The 17392-nt window shown below is 35.0% G+C and overlaps 1 protein-coding gene across 1 annotated transcript in view; it reads left to right on the forward strand.

Moving 5' to 3' along the window:
• TRHDE (thyrotropin releasing hormone degrading enzyme) overlaps window positions 1–17392 on the forward strand; it is a 461351-nt gene that overhangs the window by 350008 nt on the left and 93951 nt on the right. The window contains exons 10-12 of the mRNA XM_069584013.1: window positions 3169–3257; window positions 11798–11928; window positions 12042–12097. Of these exons, the coding sequence (XP_069440114.1) occupies window positions 3169–3257; window positions 11798–11928; window positions 12042–12097 (276 nt within the window). The remainder of the gene's footprint in view (window positions 1–3168; window positions 3258–11797; window positions 11929–12041; window positions 12098–17392) is intronic.

Raw genomic sequence — 17392 nt, forward strand, 5'->3', positions numbered from 1 at the left:
AATAAATATTGCTTTATTATAAAAATGTGACCTACATGAAGAGAGGTATTCTCAGGGACTATTAAAGGAAAAAATTATCTGCAGAGTCTGTTGAAATATGTTTCTCTTTTCTTCTTAAAATGATATGACAAAACATTCAAGTCAAATTTAAGGGGCAGGTGTACAAGCTACTTTCACACATTCTTTTTTCTAGTTTCTTTTAAAATATAACTCACTGCAGTCTTGGATTTTTTTCTTTTTCTTTTTTTTTCTTTTTGCAGCACACCACACAGCTTTTTGCCCACAATATAGAGGGTCCCTAGCCTTTTAAGTTGTAATCACAAAGGAACATAATTGTCATTCTTTGATCTTAAAATGAAATTGGTGGAAAGTTCAAATATGTGTTGCTTGGAAAGTTACAAAAAGTAACTTGTAGGGTTGCCATTTCCTTCAGGGGTTCTTCCAGACCCAGGGATCTAACTGAGGTCTCCCGCCATGGACGGAGGACCCTGGTAGGCTGCAGTCCATGGGGTCGCTAAGAGTCGGACACGACTGAGTGACTTCACTTTCACTTTTCACTTTCATGCATTGGAGAAGGAAATGGCAACCCACTCCAGTGTTCTTGCCTGGAGAATCCCGGTGACGGGGGAGCCTGGTGGGCTGCCGTCTATGGGGTCACACAGAGTCAGACACGACTGAAGCGACTTAGCAGCAGCAGCAGCCTTGCAGGCAGACTCTTTAACCTCTGAGTCACCAGGGAAGCCTCATAGTATTTACAGTATAACAAAATGTGCTTAGTGATTTGTAATTTTTATTTTGTCTTTGTGACAACATATAGATTTTTTGTGTCTATCAATACATGTACATACATGCATATATACACACACTCACACACAGACACAGAGTCATATAGAATAGAGGCCAAAAATATTCGTAAGAAAAATATAGAGGCTAGTTTAAAAGTTTTACAAAAATGCCCTGATGGTTGTGTCCTGTTACTTTTTTTTTTTTTTGCATCTGAATATTGCTATACAGTGCAGTGTTGTCATTCAGGAAAGTTTCTTGTGTATGGAATTGTCTGTAAACAACATGCAGGTATTGATATTAATCTCTTTTTCTGCACTTTTGAGACTTTTGCAAAGACTCAAATATAAAAACCTCAGTTTTTATTATTATATATAATTTCATTATTTATAAGAATGAAGTTTAAATAAGTATAAAATTAGAAGTATAATTATATTAAGAGCATATAATTTTCATAAATATTTTATGATCATGCTACAAAAAGATACATTTATCCTTGAAAAGTTTTAAACATCTTTAATATATCTTTTGCCCTTTAACTGATACTTATTTGATGTCAAAATTTAGTTGCCCTAACTACATACAGAAGACATATACTAAAAAAAATCTATTTTATAAAGTTAATCTCTATTATAGACAGATATGGTTCCCTTTATTTTACTTCAATTCAATCCCATTCAATCCATTTCAACAACAATTTATGGAATACCTTTCATTTCCAGGCTTTTGAAAGATCTTGGGTACACAAAAGTGAGTTCATAGCTTCATTGAGAATCAGATGCAGAGTTAGGTATTGTTGTCTCTTAATTAATAATTTCAATTAAAATGATTCCATACTCTTAGAGAACAGCGATATCTAATGATCGACATCATTATTTTTAGAGAATAGCTATATTTGTCTACATCTAAGTATCTACCTCAGTTCTCTGTATATCTTCCTCACAGTAAATCCATTTTAAAATATTTCTGGCATATTCTTAGTATCATGTTATGAGTTTTTTTGTTAAAGAGTGCATATGGGTTGTGTTTACCAATGTGTATTCTAAATGCAGTACTATTTTGCTGCTATAGGTTGTTTATTTCCTGACCTGTCTGGAGTCCATTATAGTATAGCATCATGTCTTCCCTTAGTGGGGACTCAAAAATGTTTCTCTGAATAAGCATAGCATATACTTTTAAAATTTAGAATCTTAAACATATTAACTTTTGTTGGAGATAATAGTCAGTATAAAACTAGGAATTTCTCCCAGTCTTCTGTTTGGAGGTTTGTACTATTACTATATTCTGTTTATTGTGACTACAAAACATGAAATGATGAACGAATAATCACATTCAGCATGACAGATTTGGAGATGTCCCCCCATTAAAAGGCATATTCATTCTATTTTTAGGTGTATAGCTCTGACATGTTCCCTGAAAAATTCTCCATTAACTCTCACGGTTACTGAGATCATACAGCATGTCTTCCTATAGTTTTCAAGTTAGAAATAGTTTTCACATATTGCATATTGTTGTCTACCCCTCTTGCTAATGATACAGTGATTGGTCAACATAATCTGGCTATATTATAGGGGGGCAAAATGTAGTCCCCGGATTTTGTTATAAGACTATCCAGCTTATCTCTGGCTGCTCATTTGAAGTTAAATTGGTACTACTTCATGTACAAGTTTAGGCCTCAATTTTTGTCCTATCAAAAGTCATAGCCTACAAAATGCTTCTCTTTAATAGCTGAGACTCATAACTGATCCCTGCATGCTGGTGGATGATTTCACATATCAATTTGGAAAATCCACTTTAGAAAACAGAGCATTAAGTGTGTCTTACAGTATTCTTTGTATTCATCTGGATATCAGGGATATCTGATTAATTTTTCTTTTTGTCCTTACTTTGCTGTGTAACTTTAGGTGTGCTATATTAACTTTTCTTTAAAAAATGACAAGTTTTTTCTAAGAATAGTTATACAAGTAAATGAGAAGAATGTTGAAATGTAAATACATAAAACCACTGAATGTGCATTAATATAATATAGAATCAAGTAGAAAGAAGTTATTTTAAGACTTTAATCAATATATTATGTGGCTCAGATTTATAGATTTTAGCTACTTTTTATTCCTTATGTAAAATGCAAATCTTTTTTCCCCCCAAGATAAATTGTTTTTCTGGTAGTCCTCCTTTTGTATTGAAATTAGAACTCTTAGAAGTCAAGTCTGCTCAGTGAGTTGAAAGAGTAAATTCATTTTGACTTACTCCTCACATTTATGACTGGGGGATCTTTTAAATTTTCCTAAAGAGAATAATAAAAAGAATCACATGGACGATGTATAAGAAATACTGTTTATTTGTTACAACCATTTTAATTCCTAAAGTTTGTGTTTTATTTTGCAGCTACCGGTGGCAGATTCCATTAACTATTGTGGTAGGAAATAGAAGCCATGTGTCTTCAGAAGCAATTATTTGGGTGTCTAACAAATCAGGTAAAACATATTTTCCTCTGAGGAACTACTTGGTCTCAAATAAATGTTTAACAATGTAACTTCTGGTTTCAGCTGTTACAAACATGTGAATGAAAACAAATTAGAGAATATAGAAGAATAATCTCTATAAAATTAAGTATAGTATAGTTTCTACATAGTCTAATTTCAGTCTATTGATATAATTATTAAATTTGTGTTTTTGACTGTAAAGAGAAAATTAAAAACAAAATTCTTGTAGTATTAGTTTTAACTGTTTTAAACTGCATTATTTTGTAATCCCAAATGTAATTAAATTATAACCATAGTTCCCAATAGAGCAGTATGTCAAGCACTGAAACACTGGCCACATATTTAATTCCACTTTCCAGCTATCTTCTCTTTATTAGACTGGCCCTTTATATAGAATGGGTCTGGCAGTAGTTTCCATAAAATTGGATAATTATAGAGCTGGATATGAGAGGCCTTGATAGCTCATCAAACCATCCTTTTGGTAGGGTTAATGCTCAAGGAGCAGAGAAAGATGAGATTCTATTCTGTTTCTAAATATCTTCAAATAAGATAGTGACCTATTTCAGTTCACTGCTGCTGCTGCTAAGTCGCTTCAGTCGTGCCCGACTCTGTGCGACCCCATAGACAGCAGCCCACTAGGCTCCTCTGTCCCTGGGATTCTCCAGGCAAGAATACTGGAGTGGGTTGCCATTTCCTTATCCAATGCATGAAAGAGAAATGTGAAAGTGAAGTCACTCAGTCGTGCCCAACTCTTAGCGACCCCATGGACTGCAGCCTACCAGGCTCCTCCATCCATGGGATTTTCCAGGCAAGAGTACTAGAGTGGGTTGCCATTGCCTTCTCCTTCCAGTTCACTATCAGAAAGCTATTTCTTGAAACCAGTCCAAATCCTTCATGCTAGAGTGTGAACCAGGTCTCTTTTATTTTTGTTTTCCACTGATTTGAAAAAACCAATTATCATTTTTATGTAACAGCTCATTTAGATATAAATGGTCAAGTATTCCACATTTTGTTTTTCTTAGTTTTCTCATATTCTGCTAATATATCTTTTCTTACTATTTTATAAGCATCATTTTAAACAAATCTTTTCTTGAAATAAGGTGAAGTATAAATAAATAACAAAATACTGTTTCTTCCCCTCAGTCTAGCTATTATACAGGTCAGTTCAGTTCAGTCGCTCAGTCGTGTCTGACTCTTTGCGACCCCATGAATCGCAGCATGCCAGGCCTCCCTGTCCATCACCAACTCCCGGAGTTCACTCAGACTCACGTCCATCGAGTCAGTGATGCCATCCAGCCATCTCATCCTCTGTCGTCCCCTTCTCCTCCTGCCCCCAATCCCTCCCAGCATCAGAGTCTTTTCCAATGAGTCAACTCTTTGCATGAGGTGGCCAAAGTATTGGAGTTTCAGCCTTAGCATCAGTCCTTCCAAAGAACACCCAGGACTGATCTCCTTTAGAATGGACTGGCTGTTATTCAGGTCAGTTCAATTCAGTTGCTCAGTCATGTCTGACTCTTTGTGACCCCATGAATCTCAGCACCCCAGGCCTCCCTGTCCATCACCATCTCTTGGAGCTCACTCAGACTCACGTTCATTGAGTCCGTGATGCCATCCAGCCATCTCATCCTCTGTTGTCCTCTTCCCCTCCAGCCCCCAATCCCTCCCAGCATCAGAGTCTTTTCCAATGAGTCAACTCTTCGCATGAGGTGGCCAAAGTACTGGAGTTTCAGCTTTAGCATCATTCCTTCCAAAGAAATCCCAGGGCTGATCTCCTTCAGAATGGACTGGTTGGATCTCCTTGCAGTCCAAGGGACTCTCAAGAGTCTTCTCCAACACCACAGTTCAAAAGCATCAATTCTTCAGTGCTCAGCTTTCTTCACAGTCCAACTCTCACATCCATACATGACTGCTGGAAAAACCATAGCCTCAACTAGACGGACCTTAGTCAGCAAAGTAATGCCTCTGCTTTTGAATATACTGTCTAGGTTGGTCATAACTTTTCTTCCAAGGAGTAAGCGTCTTTTAATTTCATGGCTGCAGTCACCATCTGCAGTAATTTTGGAGCCCAAAAAAATAAAGTCTGACATTGTTTCCACTGTTTGCTCATCTATTTCCCATGAAGTGATGGGACCGGATGCCATGATCTTCGTTTTCTGAATGTTGAGCTTTTAGCCAACTTTTTCACCCTCCTCTTTCACTTTCATCAAGAGGCTTTTTAGCTCCTCTTCACTTTCTGCCATAAAGGTGGTGTCATCTGCATATCTGAGGTTATTGATATTTCTCCCAGCAATCTTGATTCCAGCTTGTGTTTCTTCCAGTCCAGCATTTCTCATGATGTACTCTGCATATAAGTTAAATAAGCACAGTGACAATATACAGCCTTGACGTACTCCTTTTCCTATTTGGAACCAGTCTGCTGTTCCATGTCCAGTTCTAACTGTTGCTTCTTGACCTGCACACAGATTTCTCAAGAGGCAGGTTAGGTGGTCTGGTATTCTCATCTCTTTCAGAATTTTCCACAGTTTATTGTGATCCACACAGTCAAAGGCTTTGGCATAGTAAATAAAGCAGAAATAGGTGTTTTTATTATTAGGGAGATGTAAATGGTCAAAATACATACACACATAAATACAATAAAAAGGTTTTACAGCAGAATCTAATCTGTTTACCAGAAACATAAACTCTTGTTTTGACAGTTGAGTTTTTATTCAAATGTTCATGTTACTGTATTTTTACCACATATTATGAAAATATGTGCTTTCATTTATATACATGGTGTGTAAAACATTCATATATAATGCAATGGTGCATTGAAAGACTTACTTTAAACATATTGGTGAATCTCCTTTTAAATTATTTGCTATAATCTATTCATTTCTTTGAATTAGCTTTTATACCATGCTCTGAGTTCACACTTACTCTATTTTCTTTATGCTTCTCTGTTACCTTCATGTAGTTGTATCATTTATCTACATAATTTATTGTGAAATGATGAGTGAAAGCAGTGAGCTCCTATTATAATAATTCAGCTATTAAAATGAAGTCTTCTCTCCATAGGATTGCTAGAGACACAAAATAGAAGAGTTTTCAGAAATAAAGTAAAAAGGTAGAAGGTAGAATAGAAATGGGAAATTAGATACTGATTATGACCAATCTAGATAGCATATTCAAAAGCAGAGACATTACTTTGCCGACTAAGGTCCGTCTAGTCAGGGCTATGGTTTTTCCTGTGGTCATGTATGGATGTGTTGGACTGTGAAGAAGGCTGAGCGCCGAAGAATTGATGCTTTTGAACTGTGGTGTTGGAGAAGACTCTTGAGAGTCCCTTGGACTGGAGGAGATCCAACCAGTCCATTCTGAAGGAGATCAGGCCTGGGATTTCTTTGGAAGGAAAGATGCTAAAGCTGAAACTCCAGTACTTTGGCCACCTCATGTGAAGAGTTGACTCATTGGAAAAGACTCTGATGCTGGGAGGAATTGGGGGCAGGAGGAGAAGGGGACGACAGAGGATGAGATGGCTGGATAGCATCACTGACTCAGTGGACATGAGTCTGAGTGAACTCCGGGAGTTGGTGATGGACAGGGAGGCCTGGCGTGCTGCGATTCATGGGGTTGCAAAGACTCAGACACGACTGAGTGACTGAACTGAACTGAACCAGTGTCAGGATCAGCCCCAGCTTTCACCTTTAGACAGTGCAGGGATTCAGGGCAAGTCTGATTCTTCTTCAGCTCTTTTCTCAGGGTCCATTTCCTCTAACTCCCTAGTTATTTCTATGGTGTTATCCACGATGTCCACAGATTATCTACAATAGTATCATGACCTTTATTTTTATTGAAGTTTGGTTGATATACAATGTCAGTTTCAGGTGTACAGGATAGCAATTCAATATTTTTGCAGATTATACTCCATGTTGGGCTTCCCTGGTGACTCAGTGGTAAGGAATCCGCCTGTAATGCAGGAGACCTGGGGCTTGATCCCTGAGTTGGGAAGATCCCCTGGAGGAGAGCATGGCAGCCCACTCCAGTGCTCTTGCCTGGAGAATCCCATGGACCGAGGAGCCTGGAGGGGCAGTGGTCCATAAGGTCGCAAAGAATTGCACATGACTGACGTGACTGAGCACATGTGCCCACACACTCCATTCTAAATTATTACTATCATGGCTTTTCTTGACCGAAGACCACAGGTTGTTGTATTGATATTTGAGATATTGCTTTTATTTATGGTCTTTTATTGTTAATCAGAAATAATAACAACATGGTATTTCAAGCCATAGCTTGCCTAAAATGTCCTCTGTGGTCATACATTTGATTGTTATACACAGCTGCATAGTTTTGTGCAATGCATAACTCTAGGATATGATATTTACATGGACTGTGATATTACTTTAGCTTCCCTAGTGGTTCAGACAGTAAAGAATCTGCCTGCAATGCTGGAGACCCTGGTTCAATCCCTGGGTGAAGAAGATCCCCTGGAGAAAGAAATGGCTACCCACTCCATTATTCTTGCCTGCAGAATTCCATAGACAAAGGAGCCTGGCAGGCTGCAGTCCACTGGGTTACAAAGAGTTTGGACATGACTGAACAATGTTATTACTTGCAAACCCCCTCACTCCATAATTGTGTAGTGTGCAACCTATGGAGTGAAATGTGTCATATTCCATTAAATCATAGCAGAGGCTTCTGATTGATAAAATGTAGTCTCAGTTGAATGTTGAGGCTTTTGTTTGGAATTTCATACCAACTAAATGTTTCTTGAAAACTTTATGAATACATACATCTGGAAGAATTTTACAAGTGGGACATAAAACAAAGGCAACCTTTCTAGTTTCCCTGTTTATTCTCGTTCTCAGTGTATTTAGTTCTGTCTTGAACTCCTTCATTCTGATGACAAATAAAAACAGAAGCCAGTCAAGGATTAGGGAAAAAAAAGTTAAATTTGTATCCTTTTAGATCGCCTTTTATCCTCAAAATATAGTCAACCAATATTAATGAAAAATGTTTCTTCATAGATATGATAAGAACATATTCTGATCAATTCTTACCAACATTTGTTAAACATTCGACTTTTTAATTATAAGAGATCGATGCTTTTATAATTTTTCATCATCAATAATATCAATTTGATGTCACATGATACTAAGGTCAAGTTATTAGTGAACAAAGTTAATATAAATATGAATTTTATTTGTATCATTATATGTTCTTGACACTTCAATTTTTTGTTGTGTTGGGTGGTTATCTAATTAATTCCAAGCTAAGGCACATATCATTTTAGGTTAAACATAGTTTTAAAACAAATTTTCCAATTATGAAAGTAGGTAAAAAATTTTTTCTCTTTTGTTTTTACTATGAAAATGCTGAGAAAGCAAACATTTATACATAGTAGCCCTCATATTGACTGACTATTAACTAATGTATAGTGGAAGGAAATACACTTAATGACAAATGTTAGGAAAGAAAAAATTCAAATTAGAAGGGAAATTGATCCTGAAGATCAGAAGTAAATATTAAAAATAGCATAATGCTTCCCTTAAATATTGGCTCATAGGATTCTCATAGCCTTTAAGGTATGTTTTTTTTATCTCTACTTTCCAAATGAAAAAATTAAGGCTTGAGAAATAACGTGCCCAAGTGTCTTAGGAGCTTGATTTTCTTTTCTAAGTGTGTGTATGGCACACATGCACACACAGGATTTTAGCGCTTTGGTGGGCTACTTTGCAGATCCGTCAGTTTCAACGCCTGGCCGTAGAACGCACACGCATGGTTCTCTATCATCTCTACAGAGCATGATCGAATTTGATTCTCACAAGAGGCCGATGAGAAAACCAGGGTGTGTTATTAAATGTTAATTTTCACGTGGATCCCCTTTGCATCCTGGTTCACATTTTTGTTTTAAATTCTCATTGTTCCGCAACCAGCCAATATTGAGCAGAAAGATCTGATCTGCTTTCTTTTTCATTCCAAAAGGAAGAATAAAATATAAAAATATAAAACATTATAAAATGCCAACTACTCTGTGCCTTGATGTAGTCTAAATCTTGTACCATTTTGGATATATTCTAAATATAAATTTTAATTGTTATTACTAACACTTGAAATATAACATCCATGCTTTTTACTATGGTTCTCATCACACACTGTACCTCATTAGACCATTGGAAAAGATCTCTTTAAAATTCATTGCTTGCCATTAGTTAATCTGAAGAACATTTTAGAGATATAATTAAGTAAAATGAAAAAGATATTTAAAAATCTATTACAAAATCTTTTGGGGAATCATTTCTCCAAGGATTTCATTTATAGCAAAGGTGTAAAAATATCCATGAACAATAATAACCTTCAAGTTTTAGTTATTAATTTAATAATAGACTATTTAAAAATAATAGATGCTTGCCTTTTTCTCCTCAGATAACATAGAAGGTGTAGGGATTGTTTTCTGGTTTTAATTGGTTTCTATTCTACCTATAAGTTGTTGAATTCAAAAGCTCAAAAAACTAGAAATAAGTGCGTTATATGAATGTAAGTTATACCATCTATATAAAATGTCAGGAGGAAGTAACTTTATTTATTTATTTTTTTTAATTTTAATTTTTTTTATTTTTTAAATTTTAAAATCTTTAATTCTTACATGTGTTCCCAAACATGAACCCCCTCCCACCTCCCAGGAAGTAACTTTAAAAAACAGATTTAATATAGAAATCCATGACCATTTCAAAGTTGTAAAAAGTTTTATCATATGTTTATTAAACCCAATGCTTTAATATTGTAATTTCTTCAAAGAATAATCACTTGCTAGATAAAAATGATTAAACTTGTTCTTAAGCCATGTGAATTCAATAATAATTTTTAAATGTTTTGTTATAAATGTTTAAATGTTTTTTTATAAAAAAATCTTATCATTCCTAAAGGGTTAGGGTTACTCAAGAGAAACAATATGATCAATATTTCAATCAGTTTTTCTTCAGTGAATTCAGACATGATTAACTAAAATCTGTATGAGAACTAATTTTATATGCTCTTTTTTAGATTATTTGTTTTTACTTTTACATCTGTAAAATTGGGTGACATTCTAAAGCTTCACAGAAATTGGGTGGGTAAATATTACATTTTTGAAAAATATGCAGATACAAAGTATTAGACACTTGGAAAGTTATAAATATTTTAGAGTAATATCTGACAGATTTAATTTTCTAAGTACCACAGATTAAGCTGTGTAAAACCTCAAACTAATAAATTATCCCCTTTTGCCATTGGATCCTATAATTGGAAGGGTCCTTAAATGGCATTATTTGGCCTTTAGGTTATAAGTAAGGAAATTGAGAGCCAAAAACAATCAATGGCCTAAGTTCAAACATTTTAATATTGGAGAATAGTTACAACAATACAGGTTTTCAGTTCAGTTGAGTTCAGTTGGTTAGCCATGTTCAACTCTTTGCGACCCCATGAACTGCAGCATGCCAGGCCTCCTTGTTCATTACCAACTCCTGGAATTTACCCAAACCCATGTCTATTGAGTCAGTGATGCCATCCAACCATCTCATCCTCTGTCGTCCTCTTCTCCTCCTCAATCTTTCCCAGCATCAGGGTCTTTTCAGATGAGTCAGCTCTTCCCATCAGGTGGCCAAAATATTGGAGTTTCAGCTTCAACATCAGTCCTTCCAATATATATAGTAGAGTTTTAAATAACTTCATATATTATGCTACTTCTATGAAGCATGAGTCCTGACAGCATCAGCAACAAAGTAATTATAATTGTAAACTATGGTTTTAGGAAGTCAATAAAGGCTGCCATTAAAAGTGAATGAGTTCCCTGTATCATATTTGAAGGGGTTAAATATGTTAAGTTATAAGATTGCTTTTACTGGCTTCCTTTAATTGAATTAACCAGTGAATGCAATCAAGTTACCATTTTCCAAAGTGATTCTAATAAGCAAAATTTATTATCTGTTCTAATTATATGTAGAAATATTAGAGCTTTAAATGAGGTTTTTTTTCCAACATGATTGATGATGCTGGAAAATCTGTTATTTATTAGCACATTCAAAAAGCACAAGGAAAAGTGTAAGAAACAACAGTGACTTTCAAATAAATGAGCCCTATTGTTTTAATCACTTTCTTCCTGAATAAAATAAGTAGATTATGTACCTGAAGCCTGTTTTTTTATTCCAACCACAGATACATAGACAATCTAAATGAAAGCCACATGAATGCAGTAGTAGATTTCTTGGTTATATTTATCTTGAGAAAGATAATTATATATACATAATAGGGCTTTATCAAGAGTAAAAATGTTAATTATAAGAAAACAGTTAATTGAGTAATAATGAATAAGAAACTAAAGGTTTTCTAGCAAATTCTAACCATAGTGATTAATTGCATAATGAGTAAAGAGTAGATTCAATTAGGTATTTAGAATGGTGTCCTCTTTTAATTCTTGGTACTGTGACATTTGATATTAAGAAAGCATAGTTCCTTCTATTTTTAACTCATAAAATTGAAAATCTCTCTTACCCCTAAAATGCTGTTTTCAGAACACCATAGGATAACTTTGGACAAAGGAAGCTGGTTGCTGGGGAACATCAATCAAACTGGCTATTTTAGAGTCAACTATGACTTAAGAAACTGGAGATTATTAATTGATCAATTAATCAGGAACCATGAGGTAAACTGGACTTAATCATCAAAGATCTGTTTAGACATATGAACATCTGCCATTTTAATCCTAAATAACTCCATTTTTTTGTATTTTTGTTTGTTTTTTGGTTGACCTCATAGGTTCTCTCTGTCAGCAACCGAGCAGGTTTGATCGACGATGCCTTCAGCCTAGCCAGGTATGTTTCCCTGTGGATCTCCACAATAAAACTAGTACTCTTAAGACTGCCTCTGTTAAGCTAAATAGTATATATTTTTTGAATCAGAAATCTTTTAAAAATAATTTCTATCTCACATCCTTTGTGTTTAGATATAACCAGTGTCCCAAACTCTTGATCAATAGTAGCTGTAGGGTATTTCTGAGCCAGGAGAAGCTTGATCAATTTTTGCCACAGGTTCAATTTAACACTCAAGATTAATAATCTCTTTCCAATTTCATTAATGAAGTCTACAAAATGACCATTGTGCCATATTTAATTTTTCATGGAAAGTACCTCAAGCATCATCAATTTTTTTTTCCTGACATATACTAGTATATCTTTTTTTAATGAATTTTTGAATGTGATTCATTATGAAAAGCTTGTGCTGCAAGACAGAAATAAATATTCTACTGGGTAAAGCTGTTCTGAACAAAATATATATCAATCTTAGAGCAGAAGTTTTAGTACTAGTTACAGTAATGTTTGTTTCTAATAATCTATTTTCATAGTTATATTTATAATGTTAAAAAAATCAGATATTCCTTTGAAGAGTCATTAAATAGCTATTCTTTTAAAATAATGTTGATCATAAACCCAAGTTTTAGGCTAAATAGTAAAATAAACTCAGTTCTTTTAATATTTTGTGTTGCTTCACATCCAAATATAGTTTTATTTTAATAATATAAGACTGGACAAAAATTTAGAAACGATACAGGTGGAGGAAAGTCATATATGGGGATAACGATTCAGTAAGATATGAAGACTTTCAAGAAAGTATTAGATATGACATGAAGATTATTTTGACAGAGGAGTTTGGAGAGTACAGAAAGCCAGTAAGGGAGTATACATTGCCCTGAAAGAGAAGCAGGCAAAAGAGAAACATGTTAAGGGTTCCCTAGGAAAAATTAATGTACTGGAAGGTAACTAATATTACCAGTTAATTAAACATTTAAAAGATTCCAGACACTATTTTGTTTTACATATAATAATGTGTATAATTCTTACAACCTTATAAGTAGACCTACATTATTATTATTATTCCTGTTTTAAAAGTGAGGAAACTGAGGCTCGGAGAGGTCAAGTAACTTATCTAAAGTCACATAGCTAGTAACTGACATGGCCAGGGCTTTGCATATATATATATATATATATATATATATATATATATGCAGTAATATCAGAGCCAGGTAATATAGGAAGATTGAGAGGGGGATTTGAAACAATAGTTCATGTGAATCTTTATGGGTTTGAAATGATGGTGAGAAAGCAAATATATAGTGACATCCTAAAGAGAGAGGCAGATGGAAACTGAAAGGAAAGGAAATTTGTATTAAATAATAGAAGCTATTTTTAAATGAAATATTTTAATTTTAGTAGATGAATTTTTTTTCAAAAATTAAATTCTTTGTTGAACATTGCTTTAAATAACAACTGTGGAAGCCTTAAATGTTTGCAAGTAAACAATTTCATTATCATTTATATATACTTACCAGGGAAATATGCAAATCTCATTGAATATATATTAAAATTTGTTCTATTGATCATGAAATAGGTCTCCTATTAGCATGGAAGTAAATAAACTCCAAGGTAGATTTATTCTGCATTTACGTGAAACACTCTGCAGTTACTTGGAGTTCTTCATGTTTTAGTGTATGCTAGTAAATGTTTCAATGGAGAAGGAAATGGCAACTCACTCCAGTGTTCTTGCCTGGAGAATCCCAGGGACAGCGGAGCCTGGTGGGCTGCCGTCTATGGGATCACACAGAGTTGGACACGACTGAAGCGACTCAGCAGCAGCAGCAGCAGCAGCAGTAAATGTTTCGAAGTTTTGCTACCAGCCTATTTCAGCCTTCTTTCAGTTTCCTGAACATATTGCAATCCTTTTAGCTTCTTTATAGGTAACACATAGAACAGTAGCAAATATTTATCAATAACATGTTCCAGTTACTGTACTGAGGCTTTTATGACTGATTTTGTCCAGTCTTCTTAGTGAACCCAGGGAGTGGGTGTGATTAATACAGCCGTGTTATAGCATGTTATAGACATGGAGGCTGAGAGGGGTTAGCCTCTTAGTTAAGGGTGCACAGGTTTCAAGTACAGGATGGGAGATAACATTCACCTTAAGACATAGCACAGCAGAGCCTGTGACCTTAGGTCAGGATGACTTTGCCCATTACATGAAATTCTTCTCCTCTCTCCTTGTCTGTTGGGAACATTACTATTCACTTAATTTTTTTTTTTTCATTTGCACCACCTTACCTGAAACCTGCCTGTCCTCCCCAGCAAAAATAGGGTGACATCTGTGTATCTCTGTGTTGGCAGTTGTCACCTTATACTTCAACTACTTTTCTGGGTCCCTATGATTTTTGAGTGATCCTGAGGGTAGGGGTTGTCTCATCCTTGTGTGACTACTGCCTAACTTAATCTTTGGTACTGGATTATACCAATATATATTTGTTGAATGAATTGCTGATTATTGATTACTCAGACCATAAACTTTCATGCCCAGTATTTTTTGTGCAATTAAGTACACATATTCTAGGTATTTGTCATGGTTTTTTTTAAAAAATATAAAAACTGCAAGAATGCATTCTGGTTGTACTGATTCAAACAAGAAAGATAACAATGTGAAACTTTTGTTTTTCTCCTTCTGTGACCTCCCATAGCTTTTATCCTCAGATAAAATTGTTAATATTTGATGTATATAAATCTGGCCCCCTTTTTTTTAAAACAATTTCTATACAGTTTAATTTTTTATGTGAACAGAAATGTTCTCTGGCTTGTTTATAAAAATAAGTCTGAGGAGCTTTATTCCATTTTTTCTAAATTTTCATTATTAAAATCAAGACTGCACTGAACATCCTTGAACAGTCTTTTGTTGTACATATATGTATTTTGGTATGATTGATTCTTGAAAGTGGAATTTTTGGTTTAAAGAGTGTAACATTTTTGATAAACATTGCAAGTTGTATTCCAAAGGATTCCCAGTAGAACCCTCCATCAACCATGTATGAGGGGGCCCAATGCCCTCATACCCTACAGGATAGTAAACAATATATATCTTTTACATTTTTGACAGTATGGAAACAAAGTTTTTTTGAAGTTGTTACAGAACTAGTTAAAATAACTTGTACATCTTTTCCTATACATCTTTCATGCGCATTTAGTTTTCTTTTTTTAATTGTTACCCAGTTAGAAGAAAAAGAAAAGTCTAATAGAAGATGGGTGAGGTGTTTTTCCTACTCTTTTCCTATATATTCTGGATGTTTTGAGGTTTAAAGCTTTTTTGTAGAAGATGATTTTACAGTATTTTCTCTCAATATTATGTCTTTTTTTTTTTAACTTTGTGATATATGTCATCATCTCAGTGGTATTTACATGGTATTCCATTTGTAGCTTTGTTTCTCTGGTTCTGCTTTCCATAGGAGACCCTTGCTACATGAACATTATGAAAATATTTCATTTTTTTATTTGTAAGCTATTTTATTTTTACACCTATTTTCTCAACCCCTTCTTCTCTAATGAGTTTTTATGTATAGCATAGCTTTCTTTAACATTATACATTTATAACCAATTATTTAATCCTGTTTGTTTACAAGACTTCTTTTTATTCATAAATTTGAAATGATGTCTTTATCTTAATGCTAATATTTTTATTTTAGGGAATTGATTCAATTCTATTCAACCGGTCTCTGTTCATTTTGGCACTAGTACCACGTTGTTCTGATTAGCTTAGCTTTATAGTGTGTTGGGGAAGGCAATGGCACCCCACTCCAGTACTCTTGCCTGGAAAATCCCATGGTTGGAGGAGCCTGGTAGACTGCAGTCCATGGGGTTGCTGAGAGTTGGACACGACTGAGCGACTTCACTTTCACTTTTCACTTTCATGCATTGGAAAAGGAAATGGCAACCCACTCCAGTGTTCTTGCCTGGAGAATCCCAGGGATGGCAGAGCCTGGTGGGCTGCTGTCTATGGGGTCGCACAGAGTCAGACACAACTAAAGTGTCTTAGCAGCAGCAGGATAGTGTGTTGTGGTTGGTGACATTTCCTCTTGTTCAAAATCTTGCATATTTTTTCTCTTAAGTATAGATCTCAAAATCAATTTGACAAAGCCATTAAAAATCCTGCTGTAGTTATGACTGAATGTGCATTGGATTTATGTTAATTTTTAAAGAAGTAGCATCTTTTCAAATGTGAGTTTTCTAATACCAAAACATTTATCCTCACTTATTTAGGTCCTTAGTGAAGTTCTGTAGCTTTATTTACATGAGTTCTGGTAATGCCATGTTATTCCCTCATTTTTTTAATGATATGTGCTTATATAGGAAGTGGCACTGCTTTTGCACTTACATGTTGTGATGTTCATTCCTTATGTGTAAGGAACGAATCAGTTGCCTTGCAAATGTCATTGTATTATGACCTGAACTTTGGAATTAGTGACTAAATGCCTAGACATATATATGTTTTTTGTAAGTGGTCCTTCATGTCTATTGTTGGGCTTTGTTGTGATGAAGCATTGCTAGATCGAAAGATATAAGAATGAACAAGGTACAGCTCTTGTTTTCAATGAGTTCATGGTCTAGCAGGAGCAATACACTGTAGACAATAAACTATACTCAGTGTGTCAAGATGATGAATAAAATTTTATGAAAGTGTCGGAAAGTAAAGAATTATTGTGGCCTAGAAAGATTGTTGTCGTTCTTCAATTGCTAAGTCACGTCTGACTCTTTGTGACCCCAAGAACTGCAGCACGCCATGTTTCCCTGTCCACTATCTTCCTGAGTTTACTCAGATTCATGTCCATTGAGTCACTGGTGCCATCAACTGTTTCATCCTCTGTCTCCCCCTTCTTCTCTTGCCCTCAGTCTTTCCCAGCATCAGGGTATTTTCCAATGAGTCAGCTCTTCACATCAAGTGGCCAAAGTATTAGCACTTCAGCTTCAGCAAGTCTTTTCAACAAATATTCAGGGTTGATTTCCTTCATGATTGACTGGCTTGATCTTTCTGTCCAAGGGTGATGGACATCATATAGGAAATAACATCAAGAGAATGAAAGTTTGCTATGAAAATCCATTAAAGTTTTAAAAGTAGCAAAATGAGAGCAGGGAAAAATATAAGCTAGAGGATGGATTTAAGGCAAGGGAACTGTCACTCCAGTGATACTCATGGAGCAAATTGATTAAAACATAGATTTGAGAAGGAGTGGAGTTGGCAGCTAGATTATATAAGAACTCATATTGAAGTTATTTATTCACTTAATATAGTACAAACTG

The sequence above is a fragment of the Ovis canadensis genome, chromosome 3, assembly GCF_042477335.2.
Source record: "Ovis canadensis isolate MfBH-ARS-UI-01 breed Bighorn chromosome 3, ARS-UI_OviCan_v2, whole genome shotgun sequence".
Taxonomy (NCBI): Eukaryota; Metazoa; Chordata; class Mammalia; order Artiodactyla; family Bovidae; genus Ovis; species Ovis canadensis.